The sequence below is a fragment of the Plectropomus leopardus genome, chromosome 6, assembly GCF_026936395.1.
Source record: "Plectropomus leopardus strain MGB_pleo_1.0 chromosome 6, ASM2693639v1, whole genome shotgun sequence".
Lineage (NCBI taxonomy): Eukaryota > Metazoa > Chordata > Actinopteri > Perciformes > Serranidae > Plectropomus > Plectropomus leopardus.
This window is the reverse complement of record NC_142181.1, coordinates 26,969,277-26,996,281: the sequence shown is the minus strand read 5'-3', so window position 1 is coordinate 26,996,281 and position 27,005 is coordinate 26,969,277. Positions and strand designations below refer to the sequence as shown.

Here is a 27,005-nt window from a genome sequence, read left to right as displayed (position 1 = left end):
CAGAAGGCCAAACGGGAAGGCAGTAAATCTGTAGCCATCTGTACCATTCCCAACTGTGTGTATCTTTGACAAATACACACCCCCAAAAAGGGATTACATGGAGAAACCAGCCAAATGGGAAGAATTTGGCCTTACTGGAACCAGCTGGCTTGTCAGGGAAAGGACTTACAAAGAAATCAAAGAAACAGACAGGGTGCAAGATGTTGCATTGAAACAATTTAGATTCTTTTGTCATAATTTTTTACAATCTATTAAAAAATTTTTGCCTAGAAATTGCCTCTACTACCTATTGTCTGCACTTCAGAGTCTTGAATTTGTTCACTTTCATTATCTCTGCAGGAAGCATGTTTCCTCCTGTAAGGAACTTGTCGTTGATATTTTATCTGGGGACTAAGACCCAGAGTGACAATCACAGAATAAACAAGTAGAGGTCTTGGGTCACGCAGTAAATTATCGGTTAAAGGTTAAAGTTCAGAAATTTCCAGAGAACTAGTTTTGCAGCTGAGATAATTGTGTTGTGCTATTGTGCCTGTTATCAGAATATTGCATCTGTGTGAGAACTGTGAGTCCAGGTTACCGGTAGTTCATAAGATAAACTATGTACTGAGACAGTTTTTTTCATAAGAACCCCACACAGTGTTTGGGAACTTAGGTCTGGACATTCTCTGTCTCTCTGTCTCTGACATTCTCTGTCTTTCACACACTTGAAATACTCATTTGGTTTAGGTGAGGGGTGGCACATGGGGAGAGTGTTCAGAAGGCAGGACATGATGTGGATTACACCGCAGTCATGTAGTTGGTTTGAAATTTGTTCATAAACAATGGAGTCTCTTGCTTATCCTTGAATTTGTCTGACAATTTAAGCTTTGGCTCATACCTCCAGTAGTTCCTAAAATCTCGTCATTTCTCCAGTTTAACATTTTTGTTGCAATCTTTGTATAAATAACCCTTCATCCTCACCTTCTGATGCTTATTTTCTCCTCGTTTTGCACGAGCTACATGATAGAAAAGTCAGGAACATGGCCACTCACTCAAATTCTTAGGACAGTTACCTGCTCTATTAATATGTAGGTTCAATCATACATTACATGGACTTTGTTGTATGGAGCTGGCAGGGTGTAATGTGTTTTATGTCCGATCCAACTGATTCGGACTTTCACGTTCTCACATCCAGCTCATCCGGGTAATGTCTTAGATAATTTCTGGTTTGCAGTGCCTGCGTGAAAGGGGGCGTAAGAATGAAAATGTCTTTTTTGCTTTTTTGCTGGAATCTGTTTCCAGCCATATGCAGAACAACATGCAGTTTTTGAGTATTTCTAGAGCTGTATCCAACCAAAGAAAATCTTGTTTGACTGAAATTCTACCTACTCTTTAGCCATCAGACCAAAAGTCTGCCATTACCTCTAGATTAACTAAATAACCGCCGTGCACTGAATGCATTCTACCTGGTAGCGTTGTGTGTCTACCAAATTGCTTCTTTTTCTGTCACACGACTCCACATTAACACTTGGTCAGGGCAGAGGACAAATACAAGTGTTGAAAAGAACAAATGTAGCTTGAACATGAGAAAATGTGAGACAGGTGTACATATGCATACCTGCCTCCCTAACCTACCATGAGGTCAGGGAGCAAAGAGAGGCAGCACACCAAAAAAACTCATGTCTAATCTCTCTCTTTATTATTGAACTGCATCTGCCAAGTTGTCAGTCAGAGATGTCTCACTCTGTCCCAACTTCGGCTCCTGATGGAGTCGTGAATATTGACTGAGAAAGCTTCACACTACGATTTCAAAGTTTGATAGCTTTTCAAGCCTCCGCTCTATTTGAAGCAGAGGTGTTAGCGCCAAGTGTGGTAATCGCAGAAATGGCCTTTTTCTGTCTCTCGCTCTTTGTTGATGCAGCTTTGATCAGAAGTACTGAGCCACTTCAGATCTCGACTTTTATATAAGATGCATTCTGATGCAGACTAAATCACACATGTGGAAAGTCTGATAAGATTAACCCTTTTATGTCCATAGCTCACAGTTTGGATGTGTCCAGGTCATGGTTGTGCCTTTGTGTTGTCTCAAATCCAAATGCCATTGTGACCAGTGGTGGAATGTAACCAAGTACATTTACTCAAGGACTGCAAGAGTTTTAAAAAAATGGGTTTTTTTTTTCATAAATTCAATTAACAAACAGTTTATACAAGTTCAACTGTAACAATTAGTTGATTGATCAGTTTTTTAATAATTGTATTATTTTTTCTTTTCTTGATAATTTGACGGTTATTGGGGGGTGTTTGTTTATTTATTTTTTTACATTTTGTTTTTTTAAATAATGCTGACCTAATAATTTTGACTTTTTTGAGTGTTTCTTTATTTTTTATATCATTTTGAGGGTTAGTATTTTTAGGGTTTTTATCATTTGGAATCTGCTGGTGTTTTTTTTTAATGTTTTTTCTGACACTTGATTTTTTGGGGGGTGTTTTTTGATGTTTTTTGAGGATTATTTTAAGTGTTTTTACTGTTATCATTTTAAGGTTTTGGCATATTTTGATTGTTTCTTAAGTTTTTTCTGCATTGGGTACTTTTAATACCTTTAATTAATTTAATTATACCTAAGTATATTTTTCTAATTACTTATTTTTTTTACACAGGACTTTTATTTTAACAGAGTATTTTCGCCATGTGGTATTTGTACTTAAGTAAAGAATCTGAATAATCCGTCCACCACTGATTGTGACCAAGGCACCTCCCCTTGTGAATGTCATTCATTCAGCCTCAGCCTCACTGGATGAATGGCCAACCTGGTTACCATGGCAATGATAGTCATTGGTGCCCTTCCTCTGTCCAGAGTCGTTATAGAGCAAAAGACAGATATAACGCTGCATGGAAGCTCTGTACAGCACTCCCATTTTGATTTGTGGTATATTGCTTGTTTTTGCTTGAAATCCCTGAGCCCTGATAATCTCCAGCCCTGATATTTGCATACCACTGCTCTACTAACACTCCTGTTTTTGCCCTTTCACTTCAGCTGCACCTCAGTTTGTCATCCGCCCAAGGGACCAAATCGTGGCTCAAGGCCGCACTGCCACCTTCCCGTGTGAAACCAAAGGAAACCCTCAGCCTGCTGTGTTCTGGCAGAAGGAGGGCAGTCAGGTAAGAGCAAACAATCTCACATAATCCAGTTTGTAGTGAACATTTTATCTCTTTTATTGCTTTTTTGTATTATTTCTTACACATGGAAATATATTGCTCTCCTAGTCAGCAGCTTTTGTTATCTGCTGTGTGTCTTGTGTTATCAACACTCAGTGCTTTGTTTGGATTCCTGGCTGTATGCACAATTGCTGAGTACTTCTGATTCTCCTGCCCTACACGCACATACACACAGCAGTGCAAACTGCACTATCTGTCATCAGTATCTTTACTACAGACACAGATACACCTTTGTTCTCGGGAGCAGCCAAACGACAGTGTGCCTGGCAAAGTGCTAATCGGTTTCCCGTGACCCTGCACTGATAAGAGCGATACTATCCCTCACTCAAGCAGATAACCCATTCAAATACCTGGGTGTCCTCACGACGCTCAACAACAGTGCCAATTAGGAGCCTGTTGGGGCTTGTAGATGAGCCAGAGATATGATTCAGCTCTGGCTAAGGTTCAAACACACACACACGTAGCCTGCGGGCCAACAATTACAGCAAAGTTCTCTTAAAAAGGGTGAACAGAAGTGAGACACATGCTTACAGGCTCACACAAACATTTGGTGTAATGCTCACCCACTTTACCTCTCACCAATGTGCGACCTAAAGTTTATGACTCAGTTGCACTGAGTAATGTTGTTCAGATAGAGCAGATTTATATCTGATGTGTGTTTCACGTTGTCATTAAAGCTGAGTATTTTGAAATGAATATACCACAAACACTTTTGAACAAGCAGTTGCACGCCATGTTTATCGATGTATGTACCTCACCCACACTGATGTTTAAAAAGTATGAAGGTATTTGTTGAGAGGACAAATTAAAGCTAATTCAATAATTAAATGGCAGAAAGGTCCTTTTCTCGTACTTGAGGATAATGGAGTGTCTCATGCACTAGAGATGCGTAGAGCCTAATTTAAAAAAACAACATAATTTGTTGCATTTAAGTGATTAGGTGTAATTAAATCCAGCGAATGTATTTGCAGGTTAACTTTGAAGATCAGAAGAAAAAAGAAATATATATAAAAATATAAAGCTGGGATAAAGTGGCTGCATAGCTAATACAGAGGTATTCAGTCCTCTCATCCTGTGTATTTACTTTTAAAGATAAAAGATTAATTACGCCTTCCCCTACTCTAAAGATGATTATATTCAGCAGCTCCTATGGGCAGTGTTTGTGCGGTCAAGAAAAACCTGGAAAAGTCCCACAATTTGCAGTTTCCAGGCCTGGAAAAGTTTTGGAAAACTAGACATACACTGATTTTTTTGGAAAAGTCATGTAATATTTGTTTCACAAAACTGTATAATCGCATGATGTGTTCAAGGACTGTCAGAAATTTGAAAACCCAAAAATCATTTTTGTTTTTGCAGTTTCTGGCTGTGATAAATGGTTTAATTTTTGTTGATTTTCAGAGAAAACATGCCACAAGGCAAATTTTATTAAATATTGCCAATTTTATTCTTTTAAAAAACATTTCAGAAAATTAAAAAATCACCAAATTTTTGAAGAATTAATTTTTTCTTAAAAATAAACCCAAATAAATTTAAAGAAAAAGAAATCACCAAAATCTTTCCAATCCAAAATCGCTCAACATTTTAAAGAAAAAAAATCGACACAAAATACAGCCATTTAAAGTTATATGCCCCTCCCTGTAGCCAAAAAATACCCATAAAGACTTACCCAGTGCTTAAAAATTATTTGACATGCCTCCCCCTTTTTGTACCACCCCTCCTCTCTAAATATGCAAATCTAATTCTGTTCTGAATTAATTACTGAAAATAATATAAAGAATTTATTATATAGTAATGAAAAAGAACCACTTAGGAGCATGTTTGTCTCAGAGTCTGGTCTTTAAAATGTGCCTCAAAGTCATGGAAAAGTCATGGTAAAAATGTGTATGAACCCTGTATGAGGTGATCTCTGTGGGTAAAAGAGCAGCTCAAAACTACTGTGAAATTGAAGCAGAAAGAAAAGTAGTCATGAAGCCAATAAGAGCAAAAGTTGCCTTCATAACAGTGGAGCCTCTGGCTTGGCATAAGAATAAGTATGAAACCAAGTCATCAAACTGTATACATGTTGGGAACTTTGTGAGGTTGGTTAACCAAGTGAGAGATGAATACTGTAGCTGTAATAGTCTGTGTGAGTGTGCACAGTGTATGTGTGAGTTCGGCAGTGGCGTGTGTGTGAGTGTTTTGTAATATTTCCAGGTTGTACCGATTCCATGTTCTCACTAATTGGCTGTTTGTACCTCTTCCTGCAGAATTTGCTCTTTCCCAACCAACCCCAGCAGCCCAACAGTCGCTTCTCGGTGTCACCCAGCGGAGACCTCACCATCTCATCTGTGCAGCGGGGAGATGCTGGTTACTATATCTGCCAGGCCCTGACCGTTGCAGGCAGCATCCTCGCCAAGGCTCAACTGGAGGTCACAGATGGTGAGGGAAAACCAACGCGTAACTTCCTCCATGCCAGCACACTGCAGCACACGAGCACACGCCTTAGCACAACTGCAAAAGCTGATGCATGTAAACACAAATGAACTTTAAATATGCATGTTTGATTCTCTCCCACATGCATTTAGATGCTATTCAAAAAGCAAATTAATATCCGTATTTATACAGGTTTTGTCATTGTTTAACTGCAACACATTTCTTGCCTTGCTGAATTGATATGGGAATTAAGACATTTGAAAGCACAACTGATTATTGTTTTGTTATTCCACGTGCAGAAACACATTCAGCTCCAGTTTGAGAGATGTCAGTATGGCCATGACCTCTAGCTACCGTGTTTTTGCAGCACGCTCTTTGTTTCATTTTTTTTCATGACACAATTTAATTAACATTTTCTACTTTTCCTTTTGGAAAGGAAATAAAACATTGCCCTTGAGTTCACTCAAGTTTAATCAGCGTTTTGTGCGAGTGGGCGAGGTGCGCGCGCGCGCGTGTGTGTGTGTGTGTGTGTGTGTGTGTGTGTGTGTGTGTGTGTGTGTGTGTGCGCGCGTGCGCATGTGTGTGTTAGGGAGGCAGTGAGAGCAAGAGAAACAGAGAAAGAGAGAGCGGACATGATTGAGTGAGTTAGTGACAATGGTTTTCTGTTGAATGAATGATGTGGTCCTGTGAGGTGTGGGAGCATCTAATCTGCTCAGCTGATGTGATGACAAGATCGACGGCCACCCATATGTCTGTTGAAGTACCTGCTAGCAGAAAGATTAAAAGTACTATAGGAACACTTTTTTTCAACACATTATCTGAAGTAGTAATACTTCTTTTGCACATACACAATTGCTATGTCCTTGAATTGCCTGGAATAATATATCATCACATTTTAAAATTCTCTGACTTATCCACAGTAAACCATTTCAAGTATTATAGTAAATGTTAGCTCAAAGGGTGTTAGGCAGGTCCAAAAGAAAAGGAGGGAGAGGAGGGAAGAGCACAGGAGGGCCAGGGTGAGGTCATGGCCACACCTGCCGCAGTCTCCTTGTGATTTACTGCCCCACGCTCCGACAACAGTCTGTGGAGTTCAAGGAAATCTGTAATGAGAAATTCCTGATCCAGAGATCCAAGGCCTTAGTGGAGCCTCGCCTCCTCCCTCTGTCACCCCTACATGCCATCAACACATACATCATATGCATCAAATCCCTGGATGTAGCACTGTCTAATGCTTGTGCACCAAGAATGTTACTAATTACTATTCTTCCTAACATTTCAATGACAGTGTAAACTTAGACTATTTTTTTAATTCAATCATAAGGTTAAACATTGTCTGAAAGAATACTCTGTTATTATAAGTCATTTAAAATCATTAACTAAATCATATTTTATTGATGCTGAAAGATGGGGCTTTATGCATTATGCAATATCAACATTAAAATAAACCATCTGTTAGTCACCGAGTGAGGAAATTTGCATTGTACATCATCCTACAGAACATTACAACTCACTAAATGAAAGCTAATAAATTATGTTTATTGAAAATAATATGCTCTAGAAAAATAAATCTTAAGGAAACTTGCCTGATTATTACATCAGTTTTTTTGGTTGGGTGAACACAAATGCATAAAATAATAACAATTTTAACCAAATTGTATTTTTGGAGCCAGTAAGCAAGAGTAGCAATGTTTAAATGACTAGTCAACTAATTGCACAAATCCATACTGTTCACCAGTTTCTATCAACAATCATATATATATAGGGGCATATATAGGAGGACCCACTCCCTGCATAGATTTAAATGGCTCATTCTAAGTTACTGAACACACGGCAGTTCTTATTTTCAGGTTATTAGACACTAAAGAAAACACACGTCTGGTACGATATTCCATTTCTGCCAATATATCTCCCTAAATCCTACACACTGGACCTTTAACAACGTGGATGCACAACATAATTCAGGCTATTTAGTAGTGAAACAAAACACTGTAATCAAGTTAAAAGGTTGGTGTAAATATTTTTTGGTGAAAGCAATAGCAGACAGAATAATACATAATAGCATAATGAGTCCCTGGCTTGCAGCAGATGCTTTGAATCATCTCTTGGCTTCCTTTGTGATTTACGTTATCACTTTTTTTTTATTCACATGATTGTATTTTCCCTGATATAAACATTACAGAAGACGAAAACAATAAGTGAAATATCATAACTGAAATGGATGTGTGACATTTGGCCTATGGTAGATAATGTATCAGGTTTTTCTTTCTCTGTCCTCAGTGACCCAAAGCGAGGGGTGACCACAACATAGTATCATACTTGGAAGCACTTCCTTTTGTCAGATGTTGCTGCTGGAGTGAAAATAGGGGTGAAAACGAAGGTGTGATAATGTGTTGAAAGGTTACTGAGGTAGACTCAGTAATTAGCCCCTGCAGGTCTGACATCATTAATCCATACCTTCTAATTAATGTGGGCTCTGTGATGCCAGGGGGACTCCACATTATTCATCTCTAAATATATAAACTGCCTGTATGCTGGAGTGCTAGCTCTCTCTGAGATCACCTCTGACATACCCACTATTTCATTGAAGGAAGCCACAGGCCTTTTTGGCACATTAAAACAAATGAAATTCACCACAGCATTAACATTCATCCAATGTGAAACTGGAACAAGCTGTAAATCATCTTTTTTGATTATTTGATGTTAGGATGTAGATGCTATTCTTCACTCTGTTTACACGTCACACAAGTAACATGAGGCAGTTTCAGTTGCATTTGAAATTTACCTTTCACTGTGCCCCATGCTTCACATAATGAAGTATTTATCTGAACCACACTGAGTCAATAGGCAAGAGTCTCACCGCTAAACTGTACCACAGAGTCTAGAGTAGTGTGTAAAAATAAGGCTACCCGGGCAGTAACTGGAAACTTCTTAGCATCCCTCTGCCACATCAATGAAACTAGAAAGCACTACTCAGCTGTTCTTTCTCTGCTTCCTGGAAATACAGGATATGGTCATTGTTCTGTGGTGCAATTACAAGACCTGCAGAGAAAATAGTCCACTTTATGATAGATACCCACATCCACCTCCAGTGCATTTTATTATCAATGCTGTCATTCAGTTTATTTTCACACACGGTCACCTTGTGTGAAAGCCAATTTCCATCTGAACTTTCGAGTGATATGGATAATATGTTTTTGTCTTTGTATCACAGTACTCACAGACAGGCCGCCACCCATCATTCGCCAAGGCCCATCCAATCAGACGCTCGGGGTGGACAGTGTGGCGCTGTTGAAGTGCCAGGCATCAGGAGACCCCATCCCCTCCATCAGCTGGCTGAAGGATGGGATCAGTCTGCTGGGGAAGGATGCTCGAATGTCTCTGCAGGAGTTGGGCAGTCTGCAGATCAAAAACGTCAAGGTAAATGACTTCATTGGTCTTTTTTTATGCGTAATGAAGGACTCATCGATTTGTGCTACAGTGCCAATATGTGTTGTGGCAGCTTTGTCTATAAATAGAGTGGCCCATGGATTGTTTTTTCAAAATATCCTGTATGAGGCCCACCACAGAGTGCTAGTTAATTAAGTAAGTTGCAAGTAGGAGCTCCACAGGCAGAATAATGTGTTTTCATAAAGATTTAATAAACAAACAGATAAGCAAGCGCTGCCGCTTTCAGGAGTGGTGGAAAGTTAGATACTTTTTCAGTGAAAGATGAAGCAGTTGCGCTTTTCTAATTTGTATGTGTGTTTTTTTAGTAACCCATATTGTGCAAGAAGCAGCAGCACCTACATTTTTCACAAACTTCTCTCGTTTTGAATTCCTTCAGTGTTCATTGTTAAGGAGGTTTTTACTGGGAGCCGTATTATCTGCAGAGGTCTTCCTCTCAAAAAAAAAAACTGACTCAGTGATTTAAAAAAACAAAAATGGTAATTAAAAGAGTTTCACATTACAAATCGGTGTTTCTCTGCTGTTGTTCAGAGTGTTGGAGACGGCCCGAGAGCCCTGCACCTGCTAATGCGTGCTCACCTTTTTTCTCTGATATTTTAAGATCCAGATGTTCAGGAGGTTTTAACAGTGAGCCGAATGATCTGCAGAAGTATCTCCCTCTCAAAATAGTCTGGATTTAAACTAATTAAAACACAGAAAAAAAGAAGTTTTGTGTTAAATTCTGAAGGGTTGCTAACTACAGTGGCATACAAAAATGCAAATGGCCCTATTTAAAACCATTGTTTGGTTTGTCCATTCTGGGCTACTGTACAAACATGTCGGTACAACACGGTGGCCTCTGTAGACAAGTACTCGCTTCCCTATGCGGATGTAAATGACTCATTCTAAGACAATAATAACACGATTCTTATTTTCAGGTGATTATACACAAAAAAACATACTTATTATACTCCATTTTTGCCAGTATATCCCCCTAAATCCTACACATTGGACCTTTAAGATGTTCGTACATTTATATGCATGTGTATGGTCATGCTTACAACATTTGTAGAATTCAGCAGCACATGGCTTAAGCATGACTTGTAGGAACACGGTACCATGATGCCTTAAAGAGATGAATAGGCAGCATTGATTTTTTTTTTTTTTTTCTAATTGTTTGATAGTATCACTTAGTGAGCTCGGGCCGGGCTCAGCTGTGCAGCACAGGATGGACTCCAGCTGTAGCATAAAAACATGCATGCACTTATAGATACGCACACACATGTACACACGTTCCCATTCAGAGTAGATTAAATTTAAAAAGCTCACGTCTTTCTTTCTCCACTCAGTGGCCTCAGTGGAATATCTATTACGCTTGACAAAGCTGCCGACCACTGACATGTTATTTAATAAATGGAAGGAAGGCACAGGGACAAAAACCAACAAACAACCAAAGTTCCCTGAGAGGGATGGAGAGACAAGCCAGCTGTCATCGGTCCAGGGGGTTTCAGCAGCCCACCCTAAATTAATTAGCCCTGCTTTGTTGTGGTCGGCAAGACAGTGGGGAAATAAGGAGGGGGAGTGGGGAAGTGATGGAAGGGTGGTGAGTAGAAAATGGAATTCATTAGGAAATTAGCGTCAGCACTTTGAGGCACTCACAAATGACACACAATTTGGCCAGCTCAAGGCTAGCTCATGAAGTCGCCCCATCACTTTTCATTGCTCCAGCAATAGGAAGATAACATGCATTCTGTCACTGCTCCTGCTCTCAGGAAGCGGGGAATTAAATGGCACTAAAAGTGTTATTAGTGGTGTCATAAAGTGCTATATGGATGGTGTAAGTGTGTTTATTTTTATACACAAATACATGTGTGTCTTTACATCAGCTTTCAGACTCTGGGATCTACACATGCGTGGCCACCAGCTCCAGCGGTGAAACATCATGGAGTGCTTTCTTGGAGGTCAAAGGTACAAGATGATTCCATGTATTTCATTAACAGAGAGATAAGAAGTCAACTTGTCAGCGTTTTTTACAGAGAAAGTGTTTTTTTTCCTCCTATCTCCTTGTCTCCAATCAGAATCAGGTGGAGTGATGGTCATGAAGAACCATGATGAAAATGAGCTTCCAGGTCCTCCATCTAAACCTCAGGTCACTGATGTCACCAAAAACAGTGTGTCTTTGTCCTGGCAGCCTGGGATGGTGGGAGCATCACCGGTCTCCTCTTATGTCATTGAGGCATTCAGGTTTGTTTCTTTTAAATTGTATATAATATTAAACCCTCACTCATTATTTAAAGCCAGGGTAGGTAAAATCTGGAAGAGGCAAAAAAGCCAGAATTTCAAAAACACACCTTCCACCTGCAGTTCTTCCCTGTCCTTTCTGCCCCAAGCTCCTCCCACCAGAAGAATGCGGGAAAATGCATGCGCATCATACAGTAACCCTTTGTGTCTCATACACTGATGTGTGAAATCTTATTTCATTGTGCAGTTGCACACAGCAAATTCTCTCAAACCCTCATTTCCCCATCTTTCTCCCTCTGTTTATGAGAACAAAACTTAGACAAAAATTAGCAAGCTAACGCAAGCCACCCCACCGTCCCTCCGCTGTGGACTGCTGCCGCAGGAGGAGACGGACCTTGTATTGGCTGTAGCAGCTTGAGTTTTGTTAGCTCCAGCCCCCTAGCACTGGGTGTTACAGCTGGCTGCTGGCCAGCAGTAGTCCTGCAGTCAAACCTGTGTAACGTCAGCAACAGAAAGTTTGCTGATCTGGCAAGGAGGCGACGCTGTGGGTTAGTGCTGGCTAGAGTCGTGTTGCTGCGGTTACTGAGCGGGGGTCAGTCACTGAATCTGGTACCAGCTCTCCTCCCAGTGAGGTGGTCTGTATAAAGATGTTGTCAAACGTCACACTTAACTAACGGCACAGCTTTTACCACCACCCTTCCCAGCTCAGAGGCGAGACCACTCTGTCCCCCCTTTCTTCAATTGTACACTATAAACAGATTGGCAAGGCAGCATAACATTGTGATATCTATATCATACATCATATATATATGATTTAAGGCTCTAGCTAATGTTAACTACATAAACATGAGCATAAGGCCGTAGCTGTGAGCCTTTAGCTCTGGTTAGCAGAAGACTAAACTATTAGCAACATATTGTCTCCATCTCTGAAACACTGATTTTGACTCATGTTTTATTATGTTTATTGTCAGACTCTTTTGTTGACTTTTTGAGAAGTCTATGGCATAGCTACTTTTTCTGCAGTGCTCTCCGCTATTGAATCAGGCTTTCACCGAAGGGACGTGCACTTGTATATGCATTTGTAGAACGGCCAAGAGGAACACCCTCTCTCTGAAATAACCTGTGATAGGCCAAAATCTCTTTTCATTGCATAGACTTTCTAAAGCCTAAAAGAAAGCCAGAAGGAGGAAGTCTAGATTTCTCTCAGACCACTTGATTTATAATATGCTCAAGGTTTATTATGGGATTTTTGCCCAATGATGCCCACATTAAACTGCCTACCCCAGCTTCGATAGCTGTGATATTCTAAGAATTGCAGGCATAAATATGTTGTAAATAATGACAAAAATAATGTCAAACCACTTCTTTCTCTTGCATTACAGTCAGTCAGTGAGCAACAGCTGGCAGACAGTAGCAGATCACGTCAAAACAACCCAGTATACCGTCAAAGGTCTCCGTCCCAACACCATCTACCTGTTCATGGTCCGAGCAGTCAACAGCCAGGGCCTGAGTGATCCGAGCCCCATGTCTGACCCTGTCAGGACACAAGGTACTTTACATAACAGTTTGTTTTATTTGAAATTTTGAAAAGAGTTTGTTTTCTTTACACTGTTTATTTAATACATGAAGGAGTTATTTCTGAACCTGTCATAATCACTTTCAATGATGGTATATAGTTCTTCTCTGGGAATAAAATGTCTGTTTCTACTAATATGGGAAGGTCACTGTGCCTTCAGAGCGTGATACTTATCAGTCCCTCTCAGCAATCTGCAGTGAATAGCTTCACTGAAACACTGCAGAACTTTCCAGAGGTCAAATCCTCCATCTCAGCCCAGCTCATTAAGGCTACACTTTAGCAATTATGTAAAATAAGCATGTCTACTTTTGGAAGGCCTAACTGAGTTAGTGCTATCCCTGCTATGTTAATGATCATAACAGGACAAAATGACTGCTTCCAAACCCAAAGAAGATTTGATTACGGTACCGGACAGACCACAGTCTCCAGATTAAACTGATATGATAAGTCCTCAGCAGAAAAAATAAAAAGCAACCTTTGGCCAAGCTCTGTCAAATGCAAGCCAAGAGTGTGTTTAAAAAATTCGAGTCAATTTGAATTGCAGCACATCTCCCTCATGCTGAGGTGAAGGTCTTGAGATGATTTATAGATGTGTTTATTGACAACGGCATGCATTGATGACAAATTGATTTTTCACTTCTTTTTAACTGTGTTTGGCCTGTCTTGCTCTGTTAGTGCAGCGTGTGATTCATGAGCATGCTGGGTCGTCTGAATGGAGCTTTTTTTAAAAATATAATTTCCTCTAGCGAGTTTTTTCGCTTCCCTTCAGTAAATAACTCAAAATGTGGCTCACTTCAACCACACTCAGTATCTCACACACTGGAGTCTTTTATTGCTTGTAACTTGAAACATGTGCATGTGCGAAATGGGGAATGAGCTGGAAAATGGTGTCATGGTGTCCATTCATCTCCCATCCAATATGTCTCGGGTCCCGCATTCAGAGTTCATTTGTTGATGCGGTTGTTCAGTCAGGCCTCAGTAAGTGCAGACAAGCCACACATCTAAAGAACTTTGCCAACCCAGGTCTTCTTTCTTTTCTCCGAACCAGGCAGGAGCCTTAATACAAAACGGAATGAGGTCATTTTAATGCAGATGAAGTTGCTCCTTTTCAAATGAAGTCGTGGTCACAGAGTGTACGCTTCTTTGTTAAAACTGATTGGTCTATTCAGTCACTCTTTTAGCAATCCACTTCTGATGGTGATGAAGCAAGGTTTATTGTGAGGAACTAAGTGAACTCTGATGTGGAGGAGACTTTATTTTGTGCCCTCTCTGTCTCTTTTTCTTACTTTTCTTCTTTGCTCTCTTCTAGATATAAGTCCTCCGGCTCAGGGTGTCGACCACAGGCATGTGCAGAAGGAGCTTGGCGAGGTCATCGTTAGGTTGCACAACCCTGTTGTCCTGAGTCCCACAACCATACAGGTCACATGGACGGTGAGTTCAGCTTGACTCTTAAGATAGAGAATACCATTATATTAAACCATTTGAGCATATTGGCTGGATTTCTTTCAAAAACATAGGAAGAGGAATATGAGCAGCTTAACAAGAAGTATCCCAAAAATTAGCAAGAAAGGAGTAAAAAGTTATTTTTAAAAAATCCTAAAAATAAGAAGAAAAAAGGGAAAATTAAAGAACTAGGAATTATAGTTTTTCTGACATTTTCTGTCAGTTTTTTGATAATATTGAATAATGCCCCTCAAATAATTTTCAGGTCATTTTCTTGTCATCTTTTACAAATTGTTTGCAATTTGCGGGACATTCCTGACCACCACATTGCCTTTTACCCAGGGTTTGTATAAAATATCAAATTAATTTCCTCTGGTGTCAGAGGTTTAAATGCTAATGTAAGGCGTCTGAATGCAGCACAGCAAAACTGATGGCAATCCAGGTGTTAAAGGGTTAACTTATTATATACTTTCAGTAAGTACATCAGCTTCATACATTCAGCTTCAGTCTCTGCAGTGGAAGAACATAGATGTATAAATTCATATGTGTAGATTTCAGAGTGCATACAGACTGCTTGTCCCCCTAAATATTTACCACAGATGCATTTGTCTTCTGCAGTTAAAACATGACAGTAGAGAACTTTTATTTTGACAAAATTAAAGACATTTACACTTAAAATTGATACAGAAAAGATGCAGATTGTTAAACACTTTCACCAGAATGCAGGATTTTTTATTGTCTGACGCTCAAATTTTTCTGGTGGAGGACCACCCAACCTCTGTTTTATATATCCCCCCCAAATGTTTTAACAAAACCAGCCCCTTTGTATAAGTTTGATTTGTTTGTGGTTTTCTTGTCTCTCTGCATTCTTTTTACATCTTAGATTTTTTAAAAATTGAGTCATAAAGTCAAGATAGATTAAATCAAAGATTTGGCTTTGAAGCTAGAAAGGTGCACCTCAAGGCTACCATTTGTTTTGTGTCAGGAAATTTCAGTCCAGTTGTTCCCTAAGTGTGCAGCTTTGAAATAGTGTAATTGCTGACTTAAAAGTAACTGAACATCAAATAGCTGAAAAAATGTTTCTCTTAACCACACTGAACATGAAAAGAGATGTCAGAGACATCTGGTTGCTCATCAATCTTCCACATGTCTTCAGCTGCTTGCCTCTCAAAACAAAGACTTTGTGCAGATAAAATTAGATTGAAATTAATGTTTGTGGTTGAGATGCAGTTTGTGAATATGAGTTTTCCTGTTCTCCTACTGTCATGAGATGATGCATTAATCTTCTTTTACGCTCATTCATGCAAGCAATACAAATGTGCACCTGCTATTCAACCATACATGTGCACATATTATGGTGTTTGTCTCACAGCAAGAATCATAATATGTCCCAAAATTAGGCAGTTTTATCAAATGGGAAAAAAAATTAAAAACAGCTACAGTATTGTTTAAACTGTTTTCTTTATTTAATCATGTGCTAATGAGGACAAAATAGCTATATATAGTATTTAGGTTGTAGTTAAATTTAATTTGTTATAAACATATAAACATCACAGTAGCATTAGAAATGTACATGTATGCGCAAGAACCAGATGCCCTGTGTTTAGCATTTCTAGCTAAACACTAATTTGCAATATGTGTGCACAGGAAGTTTTTTTTCAAAGGAGAAACATAATACTGAAAATAAAATAAAATGCATTCACAAGCATATACACTCAAAAAAAGCATCTGTAAATCCATGCACAAACTACATCCACAAATATCACAAATACATTCCCAAAGTTACATCCTCAAGTAAACACAAAAAAATACATCTCCAAATCCAAACACAGAAATACATCCACACAATTTACAAAATACAGGTGTGTTACTGTGGTATTAAGTATGACAATTTAATATCTCTATTAAAAACAGTAAAATTGTTTTTGATTTTGTTGGTTGACAGATCTACAGTTTTGCTCCTTTAACGGAGAGGACTGATTGTGCAAATGAGGTTTTGCATGATGTAATGCGACATTTACAGTTTGTAGTAGCCCGTGCGTTGATTTTGCTGGTGTCTTGTAACAAGACAGGTGGTTATATAATATTAGTGCTCATTTATTTTGCTCATGTTGCTATAAATCAACCAGGTATTTACAGTATACACCTATCATTCAGTGGCATGTGTTGCCTGTTTCCATTTTCAAATGAACCACATTAGCAGTTTTCATGATGACATGTTTATTGACCCCTGTAATAAGTCTCACCCCGAGACTTGCTGGCTAATTTAATGCTAAAGCAGTGCTTTATGATTGTAATGCACAATCAACGCAAAACATGGCTACCTAATCAATCAGGGGCCCTTTCAGTAAACAGAGGGGCCACTCTCAGAGAGCTTTTATGTTCCCAAATCATTCCATTAATAAAAGTCACGCACCAAGCAGGGGATCCATTTTGCTGATTTACTCCAGCTACACTTGTGAAAAACAGCTGCTTAATATCCCACTTGAAAGCCCTGCTCACTTCTTCTACTGTTAACAAGCCATTACAATGAGTTATGCGCCTGCTCCCCTTCTGCATAAATTCAGCATTTTCTGTCTCGCTAAATGTCTCGCCAAGTTTTAAGGGAGGGGTCCTTTGTGGGTAGCAGGGGGCTATCACACTCCCGGTCTCTCTGTCTTTTCTATGGGACATATCTGCCGTTATCACCTCTGCTTTGTATCCTCCTCGTGTCCCCGGGGTGTCTGTATTTGTCGCTGCATGACAATCTCATACGCACAGCCCATCGTAGATGTGGTGGGAGCTGCTTTCCAGTGTCACAAGTTCGTATTTATAATACATATGAGACATGCATATGTCCTTTTAGGTGGCATTATGGAAAGTGTTTTTAATAGAGGCGGGAACACTTTTGGCTGGGAGCTGTGTGTATGAGGTAATGTCAGGGTGTTAATTGAGCTAAGTGTGTCATAGCAGGTGATAAAAGGCCCGTTAACTGAGTAACAGCCTCTAAAGTGTCATGAATGCAGTCCTGTGAGGAGGAAATACATCAGCGACAAACAGCTTTTTATATCATCCAGTTGCTGGCCCAAGATAGCATCTACCAATCTCCTCTGCACACTTTCTTTCTGCACTGAAATACAGCAGTAATCTTATCTTTGTTCACTTTCTCAGGTGGATCGTCAGTCCCAGTTCATCCAGGGTTACAGAGTTCTGTACAGGCAGACATCAGGACTGCCGTCACCAGGAACTTGGCAGACGCAGGATGTGAAGGTCTCTTCTGAGCGCAGTGTCGTCCTCTCTACGCTCAAAAAGGGCATTGTGTATGAAATCAAGGTCCGTCCATATTTCAACGAGTTTCAAGGCATGGACAGCGAATCCCGAACAGCACGGACAACTGAGGAAGGTATGAAGAAGAACATGCTGAGTATTTGTAGATAGAGTCCTCTTTTACCAATACTAGTTCGCCTTTGAATCTGCCTAAAATGCTGGATCAGGTTTCAGCAAGTATGTGAGTCTATGAACAGATCCATTACCATGAAATTTAATTAGAAACTTAAATCCCCTGAGGTTGTCAATGTTGAATACAGCAACCAAGTCCCCTATTTATACTGTTTTTAGAATATGTCCATTATGCTGCAGTCCAAAAACATACTTAAAAGGTCACATATTGCGAAAATTCAGATTTCCTTATCTTGATAAAATAAAGCAGGTATATGTGCTATTTAAACACAGTGAAAGTATCAAAACACTCAATCCAAGGAGAAACGCAGTCTGTATTCAGAAAAGGTGCTTTTAAATGAGACGCCAGGATTTCAGTGAAGTGGCGATGTCACAGAAATACCATAGAGATTTAAAATTTGAAACATAAGCCTTCTTTACAAGTTCTTTTCTATTTCCTGTAGGAATGTTTTGCAGTGTATGTGAATGACAACACCTGACAGGAAGTAAACATGGACCCAAGCAGTCACCTAGTAATGCAATTTCATTGAAACGGTTGCTAAAGATATTTTTGCGTATTTTGTAAGTGCTTTACAGTGATTTAAAATGCTGCTACAGTGCGTCACAGTCATTCTGCCAGCGGACACCAGGAGTGCAGATCTGGAAGACCCAGAAACACTGACCAACAGAACAAAGTGGGCTTTTTCGGGAGAGGGGCTTTAAGAGACAGGCGCTAAAACGGCACTTTTCAGACAGAGGGTGAATAAAGGTATATTCAGGTAGACATTATGAGGAAAATAAAATCTTTTTTGAATATTTTAGCATGTAAACATGTTGTAGTAGAAACCCACAATACGAGTATGAACTCGTACTTGGCATAATGTGGGAACTTCAAATGACCTCTGCTTTGTTACCCAAAGAGTGAACCGAAATAATGACTAGTACTATGAGATTGTAATAAATGATGTGAAGATTTTAATTTGGGCACTTGGTTTTGCCTCTTGACACAGAAAAGGGTTAGTAGTATACAGCTGTTATTTTCAGTGGCATCAGATTTGTACTCGGTATCAGCCAATACGCAAATCCAGGTATTGGGATCAGCATCAGAAAGCAAAAAATGCATCACAGCACCTCTTTTTGTAGATTATATCAAGAGCAATATTACAGAGTGAGTCCAATAATTGTGAATCCACAGAAAATGTGGGATGACGGGTGACACATGACCCCGTAGGCTGCTTTCATGTTGGTTTTTGTTATAATTTTGCAGGCGCTTGTACCCCTCCCTTTGATACTGAGAGTTGAGGAAATATGTACGAATATGTGTGCATGCATTTTTGTGCTTGTCTGTCTGACCTTCCTGCTGTGCTTTTTTTTGTTTATGATTGGTGTTAGTGCCATACTTCTTCTAATCCATCACCCAGCAGCCACAGGCCTGAGCTGTGATTGGACACAGCGCACACTTCCTCCTGTAAAGAAGATCTGTCGCCCAAAGCTTGATTCATACAGGCTATGACAAGGCCACGGAGCAGTGTGGCACAATATCACACACAAACAAACACACACTGGTCCGTGTTGGGATGAATTTACCATGTTGACCTATGCCAACAAAGAAATGCATCCAGCAGCACTGCAGCAGCCTCGCTTCAACCTTCTGGTCTAATAACTAAAGTTAAAATATGATCTAAACCGAAATAAAGACACACAGTACATGCATGCAACATAACAAAGAGACAAATCCCGACTGCATATACTGGAGACAAAGCCCATCTTGCCACAACATATTTAGGCCTGCATGTATAGGAGACAGTTCACATCCTGTCCGTGTGACAGGCCCATTTATTTTCCCTTTTCTCAGAGGGACCATATCTCCTGTGGCCAGCCAGTGCACAAAACACCGTAGTGGAACTGCCATCACATTACAGCTGTCCCCAGCACACTCTCACACACACAGAAAACACATACATGCCAGCACACTACTTGTCCCGAAGGCCTTGAGAACCTGCATGTCCAGGCTATTACCGATGCTGATAACGGTCCCTGCTTCTGCTCTATCTGCATCCCCGTCCCTCAGAGAGTTCCACCACTTTCTATTTCTGTCACAGCCGCTCTGCTCCGTCTGGTCATAGCTGATACACCGTCAGACACACAGCTCTAGGCTCCTCCGAGACCCTGGGACTACTAAGAAGGGCAGCAAGATGGATGGAGAAGTCTCGGTCAGAGGGTGATTAAAACTTAGGTTGTCCATTAGCTAACACAATTAGAGAATCCTCGGAGCACGTCCAGACGGATGCAGAGCTTCGGTATGCTCAGCGCTCCGATTCTGTGTCCATCTTTGTTGTCTCGCTCCTCCTTTTTCACACATTCTCTCACTCTCCATCTGGACTGTTGATTCCCACTGAATAATTGTCTAAGAAGACATCAAGGAGGCCCATCTTTTATGCAAAATGATGCTTATTTAGGGGGAAAGGAAAACAGTAATGTTTGTATAAATGTTCATTTATAGTGGACAAATGTTCATTTATGTTGATAGATGTCTCTGGGGAAGGTCCACAAGTTTCCTCCCACACCACCCACTGCTTTACATTAGCTGCTGGCTTCTGATATGATATGTTTGTATTCCTTCATCATGCAGCACAGTCTGAGAGATGGGGGGGGGGTCACATTCCTGCCTGCCATACATCACTCTGCTAATGGCTCTATTAGGACAGCCTCCGGGGCCTCAATTGAAAAATGTGTATTGTTTAGCACAAATATGCATGATAATAAGCTGCTAAATCATTCATAACATTAACTTTGAACGACATTGTCTCTGATTGCTGCCGCGCATCAACGCGGCACTTTGTCACCTGGATATAACACAGCGTTGGAGAGCCGTGAGCATGATGGTTGATCAGATGCTCCCTGGGTAGATTGCTTCTAATCTGGCCAAGGTGTTGGGTTCATCACTGCACCCATTCATCTTCCGCCATGCCAGGGTCCTCTGGCTCTCTGGGGGCCGGTGTGGCCAATCGCACTGAGGGATGAGCACAGATTTACAGGGTGACACGTGCCATTTTGGATGGAGGCGAGGTGAGGGAGAGGCAGCCCAGGAGTAATTGACCTGTCAGTATTCTGCCATGGTGCCGCTCCCCTGCCAGCCACTGCGGAAATGAGAAAACATTATTTTTAAAACGTTATTTCCAGTTGGGCCAACAGTTATTTATTTTTCCTCTGTTACTCCTTGTGGGGTCAGAAGATTGGTGCCATCAGAATAACAACAGAGTGAGGTTTATGAAACGGACATGTCTTGTTTCTATCCACTCTCTGTCTGCCTGTGGATTGAGGCAATTCATTTAGATGTGCCTTGCTCTGAAGCTAGCCTCTGATCCTTACCTACTGGCTTTAGTTTCATCTGGCTAGTCGATGGAATCAGTCGATATGTTTACCGAGACCTTGTTTCCTTCCACTAAAATGTATTTTTTTCATATTTCCTTCTCGTCTGTGCTTCATCCTATAAGCCTTTTGACCCGGGTGCCACTCTGGCTCACACAGTCTTAGCTTGACTAAGAGCACTTGCCTGACTGTGCCAGGCCGTCATTCCACAAATCAATACCGGCATTGTCTGTACAAATCCACCAGGCTGGAGCAGAGGATGGGATATTAAATCATAGTGAAACGTTAAAGATAGGCTATAGCCATGTCAGACCTGCCCTGGTCTTCATGTAAATCCCTTTCTAATGAGACATCTTGACAGCCTTCAGCCACCTGTGCCATCCCTGAAGAATAACAATCCTTGAAAAAGTGTGTGCGTGTGTGTCACTTTTTGTGCGTACATATTTATGAGCTCCTGTTCAGACATGTTCAGATACACAATACTGCTGTGCATCCTATTATTCTTGTTTCTCAGGATTAAATACTCTTCTGCTGCCTCAACTGCAGAATCTTGGGTTTGATTGCTGTGTTTTGCCTTCTCTTTCAGCTCCCAGTGCCCCTCCTCAGCAGGTAACAGTCCTGACTGTGGGGAACCAGAACAGCACTTCCATTAGCATCTCCTGGGACCCCCCTCCACCGGACCACCAGAACGGCATCATCCAGGAGTACAAGGTTTGTCTCAGCATGTCAGCATGGATTCTCATTTAACTAAGCCAAAGCACTCAGTTGCATCTCCATTTTTCCCTCTCTGCTTTAGATCTGGTGTCTTGGAAATGAGACACGTTTCCATGTGAATAAGACAGTGGATGCAGCCATACGCTCAGTGGTGGTGGGCGGGCTGCAGGTGGGAGTGGTGTACCGGGTGGAGGTGGCTGCCAGCACAAGTGCAGGCGTCGGAGTCAAGAGTGAACCTCAGTCTATTATCATTGGTAAGACGGAAAGCATTCACAACTTTTCAACAACCAATTTTTAGTGGATAGTAGGGGTTCCCAAGGGCATGGAAAACCCATGGAATTTCACAATCACATATTCCAGGCCTGGAAAAGTCATGGAATTTTTCAAAATCATCAAAAGTTTCATAAAAATTTTGATGTCTATAATGATTTTACAAGAACTGTGGATATGTCTAGAAAAATTCTGGGCAAATTGGGCAAGAAATAAAAAATCTTTATTATGAGTGCTTGAAATGTCATGGAAAAGTTTGAAAACTTAAAATGGGTGGGAACACTGGATAGTTCAGATTTTTTGAAGTGGGGTTTTATGAGTTTGGAGAGGCAGGCTGGATTTTGACATGGAAGTTTACTGCTGATGATGAGGGTCAGCAACAAAATTAGGCACCCAAACAATCCCACTTGGAAAAATCAATATCATTTCGAGTGTATGCTCTATTGAGTGTATTTTACTGCTTCATCTTAATGTCAGACAGTGATTGGGATTTGAATGGGAAAATGAAGCCATTATATCTCTCTCTTCAAAGCCAGACTCTGTTGAGAAAACAGTGATTGAACAGGAGCTGCCTTGATCAGTTACGCTTTTTTGTATCATTATGTGACTTTGGTGTTTTAAAAGGTTAGTTCTGATCCACCAGCGCCACACAACCTAACTAACTGATCAAAGCAGCAGTAGACCAGCAGCTGCTGTTTTCAGCTAGCTTAAAATTGTGTTTTTCTCAATGGTATCTGGTGATTTTGACAGCAGCATAAATGGGGAACTGAAACTGTTAATGGCTTTCTGTCGAAACAGACTATCTGAAGAAAAGGTAAAGCACTGAAAATACTCTAAATAAAGCATATACCTAAACTGGTATTGATATTTTTAGGTATGACTTTTTTTAGGTGGCTTAAATACATTTTGTTGCTGACCCCAATCCACAGCAGTACATTGCTTAGCTTTCGTGTTAGGCTCCAGCCGCTTATCTAAACTGGTGGTGCGCCGACTGTTATCCACTGTATGTAATATGCTGACTGTGGATAAATACTCCATCCAAATCCGCTACAAAAAACTTGTACTGTCCCTTTAAGTTTTTCTTCTGTGAACATCAGTGTTCACAAAGAATACTCTTAGTTGATGATTTCAGCAAAAGAACAAATAGTGTGAATGTTTTCATTAAATACTCAGAATTCTCAAATGGATAATATTGCTAAAATACAACTATTTTGATATGTGGCCTGACCACATATGATTTATGTGGAACTGAGACAGATTGTGCCTGATTTGACCCATAACTGATGGCTTGGCCTGTAGCATGTTCTTATTTCCCCAGTGTCACTCACATAATCCATCTCCGAGAGCACAGCTCCGAGCTTGCAGTTATAATATCTTGTGCGTGTCTGTGGATGTGGGTGTGTCCTCATGTGGGCACACAATAATATAAAGAGTATTTTTGCAGCTTTGCATGCATGCACATATAATACCCAATGTTTCTGTCTTTATGTGAATGGGAATTTTCTCCTGTCGGTGTGGAAACATGTGCATGAGCTCTGAGTCTCATCATGCTTCAAGAAATAGTGTCAAGCAGACTAGTCAGGGTGAGCTGCGATTGGCGATCAATACAGACCAGGATTTGCTCCTCTCATTTCACATGGTGTGTTTTACCAGCAATGGAGTGAATTAGGAGCTGAGCTAAGCAAACAACCTGCTCACCTGGGGGTTTTGTTATAAGCTTTTAGGCTTTGTCTTTCAGTCTCTATATAATATTTCACTGCACACCCTTTAGATCCGTGTCCTGCTCCCGTGGTCAGTATTTCTGCTGAGTTCATCACACCGACTTTCTTTGAGCTCAATCTCGGCCTAACCCCAACTTCATGTACGTGTTATTTCTGCTCAGTGAAAAACATTTTCAAGCCCTTCAGTATTACAGGGGCGATTGTGATAACTTCAACCCACCTTGCTGTAGGTGTGGGCAACTTATTGATTATACTCAAAATATCATGGCTTGTTGATTAAAGTGGGATGTCTAAAATGTCTACATCGTGAATATCAAGTTTGTCAGATCATTTTTGAAGCCATCGGCATGAGATTCACTTTGGTGTTTTGGGTCTAGCGCTTTCTCCTTAGCTTTCTTGACAGAGGAAAAAAGCCTCACAAACATGATTCGTCGGGCACGTATGTGCGTTTGTTTTTGTATCTGCATGGCTCTAGAATGTGACTATTTAGTCACATTTTACCAGCATGGAACAGCAGTGCAGCTTGCAAATATTATTAATATATGAGTTGGAATGCTGTTAGTTTGTTTCCAGCTCACAATGAATAAATCCTCACGTCTAAAGGTGCCACAGTAACAGTTAAACTTTCTGCTAACTGTTAAAACCAAATTGTTGACTGGTAGTTTCAAGGTAACCTCAAAAACATCAACCCCTCCAGCCCAAGACGAGCCGGTTGCTCCAAAATAAAAGCACGTTTGGTTCCACTGTGATATATGTCATTATACTGATACTTTATAATAACAGAATTTCTATTTTAACTTAATTAAAACAGTATTTAATTAAATGTATTTGTAACACTAGTTTATTTAACTTTATTATAACAGTACTTTATTTAATGTTATGATATTACACTTAAACTATAATATTAAGAGTAGTTTATTTATTATTTTAGAAGTCTGCAGTACTTTAGAGGAGATATAAAAATATCAAGATGTATATCACTGTATATTACTTCCTAAGAAATAGGGAAGGAAGGGAGGAAGGGACGAACGGACTAATGAAGGAATGGGAACGAGGGAAAAACTGGATTTTGTTCTTTAAATCCTTTAAGTTGTAAAAAAGAGACCTAGATTTTTCTTGTGTAAAGCAGGCTCCATTTTTAAAGTGGTATGTTAACAGCATTTATTTCTGCCTTTCAATACTTCAATACATATAATATCATAAAATTACTTTGAATACTTAAGTACAGTAAATATTCGATACTTTTAGACTTTCAATCAAATAATACTCTAATAGGTGACTTCTATACTGAAGTCATTTGCTAGTTAGAAATCTGTACTTTTACACAAGTATGGCTGTCAGGTACTTCATCCACCACTGTGGATGTTGTATATAGTGATATAGCCTAAAAATATTGTGCCATTTCACCCAGTTCTACTTCCAAGCAGCAAAACATGCACACCAGCCCTGTCATTTCCTGTAGCTATCCTCCCAGCATCACATTAATATAATCTGTTTATCCCTGTGCCCTCAGGTAAGGAGTTCCGGGACGTGATTATACATGGAAACCGGAACAACAGCATCACAGAGCAGATCACTGATGTGGTGAAACAGCCTGCCTTTATCGCTGGTATCGGTGGGGCCTGCTGGGTCATCCTGATGGGCTTCAGCATTTGGCTCTACTGGAGGAGAAAGAAGAGAAAGGGCCTGAGCAACTACGCAGGTTAGACTGATCATAGTCTCATAGTCACCTATGCACATTCACACTGACATTCTGCTCTTGTGCCTTAGCAAACTGTGGAGAGTTCTACCATTCAACAAATATTTTTTACTATCATTTTCCAGTCTTAATCAGTACAGTTTTGTAGAAGTTGCTAGCAGGGAAGTTGAGTTGGCTACGGTGTGAAAGCTCAACAGGGAGACAGATGTCAGGGTGAATCATTTCCAGAGGCCTACACTTTTTGACAAATCCACCCACGGTGTTGGTTAATAGCCCAGGGTGGTGGAGCTGAGTGGGCAGACTGGACTCTCTGCTGGTCACTGAAGCTGGAGTTTGTCCAGCTCTCCTCCCACACACTGACCCTGACATCTTACTGAGTGACCCCCAGTCAATACAAGCAACCGCCAAGTCCATATGCACTGCCAAGGGTGCAAGATTTAATTAGAGTGCAGAAAATGGAAATGAACTGACACATTAGCGGTGCAGTCAGTGCAACACAATCTTCTGCAGAAATTCAAGGGGAAACATATTTATTTAGCCATTTTTTCTTATGATTTTTGAACAAGTCAAAAGGAGCATGTACATTGGCAGCTACTATAGGCTGTTTAATTTGCTCTTCATCTCTGTTTGTTACATTTACGTGTTGTGTGTTCTCTTTGGTTTGTGCCACCGTCTTTACACCTCTGTGACCTCTGAGCTGGCTGCTTTCCTGGCTGTCTCTCTGCACACTGGGTGATGATGTGGTCTCACATTCTGTGCCCCCTCAGCACCTCTCGGCTCAAACCCGTCCCCAGTGTGCAGATACCCCTAAAGCACCGCTTATCTCTGCAGGCTTTTAACACACAACTTCTCTGTCTTCTTGTTTTGCAGTTCAGTCCTTCACCTTCACCCCTGCAGGTACTGTTCATTTGTCCTGTCTCCTCACCCCACCTCTGCGCAGATTCATCTCCTGCCCGTTTATAGTATATATGCTTGGATTGTCAGACTCATGGTCATGGCTAATGTGAATCTAAACTTCATATCTATGAAGGCAATTTAACTAAGAAAGAGAGGCAAACTCAAAAAGAAATCTAGATTTGCCATTGGCCATGATCAGAGCTCTGCAACCTTCAGCCCAATTTTCCTGCAAAACCTACAGCTGTATTATTGTGTTGTATCTGTGTGTATTTCTGTTGTGGCTACCTTGAATGAAGTTTCATCCTGTCTTGTGTATCTTTTTTACATCTTGTGGTGCAGGGTACCCGCCCATTTTCCCCTTCCTCCAATAATCTTATTCATCTTTGTTTTCTTTAAAAGGATCACAGTGTAATTTATTTGCTCTCCATAGGTGTCAGATAGACAGCTGAGTGGTGTATTTGATTGTTTTTACTCCTCCTTCTGTTCTGTTTTTGTGCTCTGTACTTGTGACAATTCCCCCCCACTTTGACAATACATATTTGGCTACCTTGGCTAAATTTTGGTTTGTTGGCTAACTAAAGACATTTTCATGGGTGTAACAGTGTTACTCTCGCAGCAACT

The 27,005-nt window shown here is 40.4% G+C and overlaps 1 protein-coding gene across 6 annotated transcripts in view; it reads left to right on the top strand.

The window, feature by feature from the left end:
* robo2 (roundabout, axon guidance receptor, homolog 2 (Drosophila)) overlaps positions 1–27,005 on the top strand; it is a 428,768-nt gene that overhangs the window by 364,115 nt on the left and 37,648 nt on the right. For 5 of the 6 annotated variants that reach the window (XM_088079116.1, XM_088079118.1, XM_088079113.1 and 2 more), the window contains 12 exons: positions 3,015–3,139; positions 5,443–5,614; positions 8,823–9,028; positions 10,921–11,002; positions 11,113–11,278; positions 12,658–12,824; positions 14,161–14,282; positions 17,445–17,676; positions 21,670–21,794; positions 21,880–22,051; positions 25,302–25,490; positions 26,358–26,384. In XM_088079116.1, the coding sequence (XP_087935242.1) occupies positions 3,015–3,139; positions 5,443–5,614; positions 8,823–9,028; positions 10,921–11,002; positions 11,113–11,278; positions 12,658–12,824; positions 14,161–14,282; positions 17,445–17,676; positions 21,670–21,794; positions 21,880–22,051; positions 25,302–25,490; positions 26,358–26,384 (1,785 nt within the window). The remainder of the gene's footprint in view (positions 1–3,014; positions 3,140–5,442; positions 5,615–8,822; positions 9,029–10,920; positions 11,003–11,112; positions 11,279–12,657; positions 12,825–14,160; positions 14,283–17,444; positions 17,677–21,669; positions 21,795–21,879; positions 22,052–25,301; positions 25,491–26,357; positions 26,385–27,005) is intronic. The other variant, XM_088079114.1, reaches the window with a different exon arrangement.